At 36.0% G+C, this 4,120-nt stretch overlaps 1 protein-coding gene across 1 annotated transcript; it reads right to left on the bottom strand.

Annotated features, from left to right (window-relative positions):
- Window positions 1-196: 196 nt before the first annotated feature.
- Window positions 197-3,566, bottom strand: LOC104952924 (cytochrome P450 2K4-like; the record flags this gene model as incomplete). Its single annotated transcript, XM_010779830.1, has 6 exons — window positions 197-773; window positions 859-1,000; window positions 1,461-1,645; window positions 1,752-1,893; window positions 2,987-3,166; window positions 3,369-3,566. Coding segments are annotated over 6 exons (1,035 nt in total), but the record flags the coding sequence as incomplete, so codon positions are not given.
- Between the last annotated feature and the right edge of the window lie 554 nt (window positions 3,567-4,120).

Here is a 4,120-nt window from a genome sequence, read left to right as displayed (position 1 = left end):
TTTCTAGGATGAATACTTTGTATTAACTGATTGCTTCCTCCTCTACCAGTTATGTACATTCTAGATCATTATATTACATTTTTTGCCCATTAACAATGAAACCCATACAATTCAAATCTGCGTAGTTTATTTTCTAAGCTTCTCTTGTAAAAAGTGGAAATGGGATAATAAATGAATACCTTAAACATTGGCAAAATGTGGCGCCTAATGAATTTTTTTAATAAGGTACTCACCTCCTTCATTTCTTAAACACTTCAATGAGGTTTTTGACTTTGGTGGAATCAATTTCTCAATGATTTACAAAGAAATGCAGACAAAGATTAACATGAATACAATTGACATTTTAATGACATGATAGCCAGAAACACTAGTTGATGTAGAGAATACCTTGTACTTTGCCAGATCTGCATTTACAGGTCTATAGTGAGGAAGTGAAAATTGTTATAGTGAAATGTATGAAGTTGTACATATTATCTGCTGTTTTACTACATTAACTATCAAGTTGTACAATTAGAAAATACTCTGGAATTAAATTGATTTAAAGTCATGACAGTGGGACTAAGCAGCATTTTCAAGCCCTACTGCTCACATGCAGGAAACAGCACACAGTTTATGAGGTGAAGGGCTGAGGGTGACGCCTACACGTGGAGTCAAATCCAATTCATCCTCCGAAACTCCTGGAGCAGGAGTAAAACGAAAGTGTTGCAAGAGGCTGGTGAAGAAGATGAAGAGCTCCATCCTGGCCAGACTCTCTCCAGGACAAGCCCTGCGACCTTGAAGAGAATTAAATGAAAGAGAATATGATCATGTCGCCTGCAAGTCAGTGCACATCAAGAAGTGATGGCTAAATTCACCAACCTGCAGAAAAAGGCATGAAGGCATCTCGCTTGATGAACTTCCCATCTTTGTCCAAGAAGTGAGCAGGATAAAAGCTGCGGGGGTGTTCCCACTCACTCTCATCATACAGGACGGATGTCAGGAGAGGAAACACTGTGGTCCCCTGTGGACAAAACACGGTATGATTTCCAATACTGTCATATATAGAGGGCGGATTTTATTGATAGAACTTGTTGAACAATGGATGTCTAAAGAGAACTGAATACACCATTAGAGCAAGGGCACTGTTCGCTCCTATAGAAGTTGCTCTCAGGAATGGCTTTACTTTGTACAAAGATGAAACAGGTCTTTCTGCGATCTTTCGTAGCCATAGGAATCAGTCTGAATTTGGCTATTATCATATTTTACAACTACTACCTAATGATTTAAATCAGGGGGATCGATTAAAGGTTAGCATTTGCTTTGATTAAAGGTTAGCATCTGCTTTAGCTTAGGCAGTCCTAAGGCCGTCTGTCTAGTTTCATTTAATTCATAGGAGAGTCCTCCGCTTTAATTAATCATATGTGATTCATCCTCTCAAGTAATCTTGGGTTCTTTAAATTACGTTTTTCATACATTCTGACCTTCTTAATGAAGTGACCCTGGAAAGTTACGTCTTTGCTTGTTTTGTGAGGAAGTGCCATCGGGGCAATGTTGCCCAGTCTCTGTGTCTCATGGATGACGGCATCAGTGAAAGGCAGGCTCTTCCTGTCCTCTACCTGGGCTTGACGACTTCCTACCACCCTGCTCAGCTCTTCCTGGACCTGGTCTAAAAGATTGAATGTTATTTTTGATTGAGATGATCTTTGTGTTGGTAAAGCACTTGTTGCTTGGACTGTTGCATGCAACGTTTGATCGGATTTTAAGCTCCTTACCTTGTATTTTTGGATACTTGGCCATAAATAGTAGTGCCCATCTCAGTGTAGATGCTGTTGTGTCAGTGCCAGCAGCAAAGAGATTAAGAACCGTATGCATCAGGTTTTTATCATGGAAGTGACTCTCTGTGATCCCGGATTCCTGCCAAAAAACATAATCAGTTATTCAAACAAAACCTAGACATGTTACATACTGTATGAGGGAATTTGTTGCTTTGTTGAGGTAGTAGTTTGCCTTTTTATAATTTAATCAAAGGCCTGACTAGTACTGATGTAGTTTTCTGTATTGGAAATTACATTTCAAAATCTCAGAATGTTTATCAGGATATCTGTAAAATACTTTTGATATGAAAAAGTCAGTAATTTCCTCTTTCACTTAAAAACATATTCACATTTACATTTTAACATGTTAAATCAAGAATGTTGACCAATCTAGTTTCCCATTTCACATCAACATATTCGTTTTTCATATGTCCAACATATCAACAAACAATTTTTGGGTAATTGGCCAACATTACCATCATCATATCATTTCTGATATATGGCTCAAATTGCCATTAGTATTTCTGACACGTACATACAATGTTAACATTTATTTGACTACTTTTAATTTTGACTTCAAGAAATTCAAATCTCACCAGCTTTAAAGTAATTTCAGATATTTTGCATATAATTATTTCTAATTAATAATTTATGTTTCACTAGTTACACCTGGATAACAGATATTTGAAATGTATTTCTTGATATCTGGGTTTTGATAAAATCTATTAGTTAATTTAATTAATTAATTACTTTAAATTCACAGATCAGTCACATTTTATTTTTTGCTAAGATAAGGTAAGATAAGATAAGATGAACCTTTATTAATCCCGAGGGGAAATTCAGTTGTACAAAGCAGCAATAGGGTAAGGTTTTTTCATCATGGAAGCTATCTGCTATCCAGATTTCCATTTATTTCATATTAATTATAATTAATATTAATTTCCACTAGTAAAATCAATTGTCTATTAAAAACAATATTACTGCTTGTCCATATCATCTTTTGGACATGTTGGCTTTGAATTCAAACTAGTCAGAAAAAATGGCTGATTTCTACAACTGCTATTACATGTTCAAATACTTGCATTTCATTAATTGTCACAAACAACTCTTTTCCTGGGAATGGTGAAGGCAAAGAAAGCCATTACAGGTTTATGAACTTATGGTTCATTGTAAGTAATGAAATGCTTCCCAACCTCCAGATTTTGCTTTCGGAGCAGAAAGGCGTCCACAAATCCTCTGCACATCTGTGGATTGAGGGTCTCTTTCAAACGACTAAACATTTGCTGAGTCTGTTTCTGGTTCTCAGCAGTTATCATGTGAAGTTCCTTTCTGTCAGCAATCCATTTACCGATCCATGGGAACATGTTAAACACCTTTTTATAAGAATAAAAAAAAAATACCTTCGAATCAGTTGCCCCACATTCATGTATTATGTATATTAAACTCAAATCTGGATGTCTAAGCTTGAACAAAAATAATAAATGAAATAAGATAAGATAGGACTTCATTTATCCCACAGGAAATTGTTGTGCCAGAGTTACAAAGATACAATAAACACTGAGGCATAAATGGCACCTGTATTGACGGGGACCCCAGGAGTTGGATATATCTGGTTGCTCGATGTACCAGTGATGTAAACTCTGCATCATCATATTCAAATCTCCTCCCATAAACAATTGAGCAGATCATATTAGCCACCGCCTGGTATATGGGTTGAGTTGTATCAAAAGCTTCTCCTGTAAAAAGTAAAACAAATAAAAACCACAAACTCTGTTAACCTGTTGCTTATCATGCAGTTGGCCGAACCACGCCCCTTAGCTGTGATATAATGAGCATATACCACGGCCTGTCGTGAGCTATTGCTTAATTATAACATCTGCAGAGACATTCAATTTATTCAGTCGGAACATACCCTGTACCTTCCCTAATATAGCTTTAACATGGTAACTGTTACCACTGTTTCACTTCCTTTTTGATTCAACACATTTATTTTGTCCATTCTTTTCTAACCATGTATAAATAAATTAACACAAAATGTTATAGAGCACTTAAGCCTTGACATATGGTCATTTCATTCATTTGTCTCGTCAAGTCAGGCTGCTAAATATTTTATTCTTTTATTTTTATTTTAGACTTTTACATCATTGTTCATCACTGCATTAGTTCTAAGACTTTCAGATGCATGATTTAATTTATTTCAGCCCACCAGGAGGCATAATTTCTCCCAAAAAGCAACAAACAAAGTTATTATGCTACTGTGTTAGCAAGCAGTTACCTATCAACATATCCAGCGAACATAAATCAACATTATCCATTATAAAGCCCTG

The sequence above is a fragment of the Notothenia coriiceps genome, unplaced genomic scaffold (genome assembly GCF_000735185.1).
Source record: "Notothenia coriiceps isolate Sejong01 unplaced genomic scaffold, NC01 NC01_scaffold00020778, whole genome shotgun sequence".
Taxonomy (NCBI): Eukaryota; Metazoa; Chordata; class Actinopteri; order Perciformes; family Nototheniidae; genus Notothenia; species Notothenia coriiceps.
The sequence above is the reverse complement of the archived record's forward strand: the minus strand, read 5'-3'. Positions and strand labels throughout refer to the sequence as shown.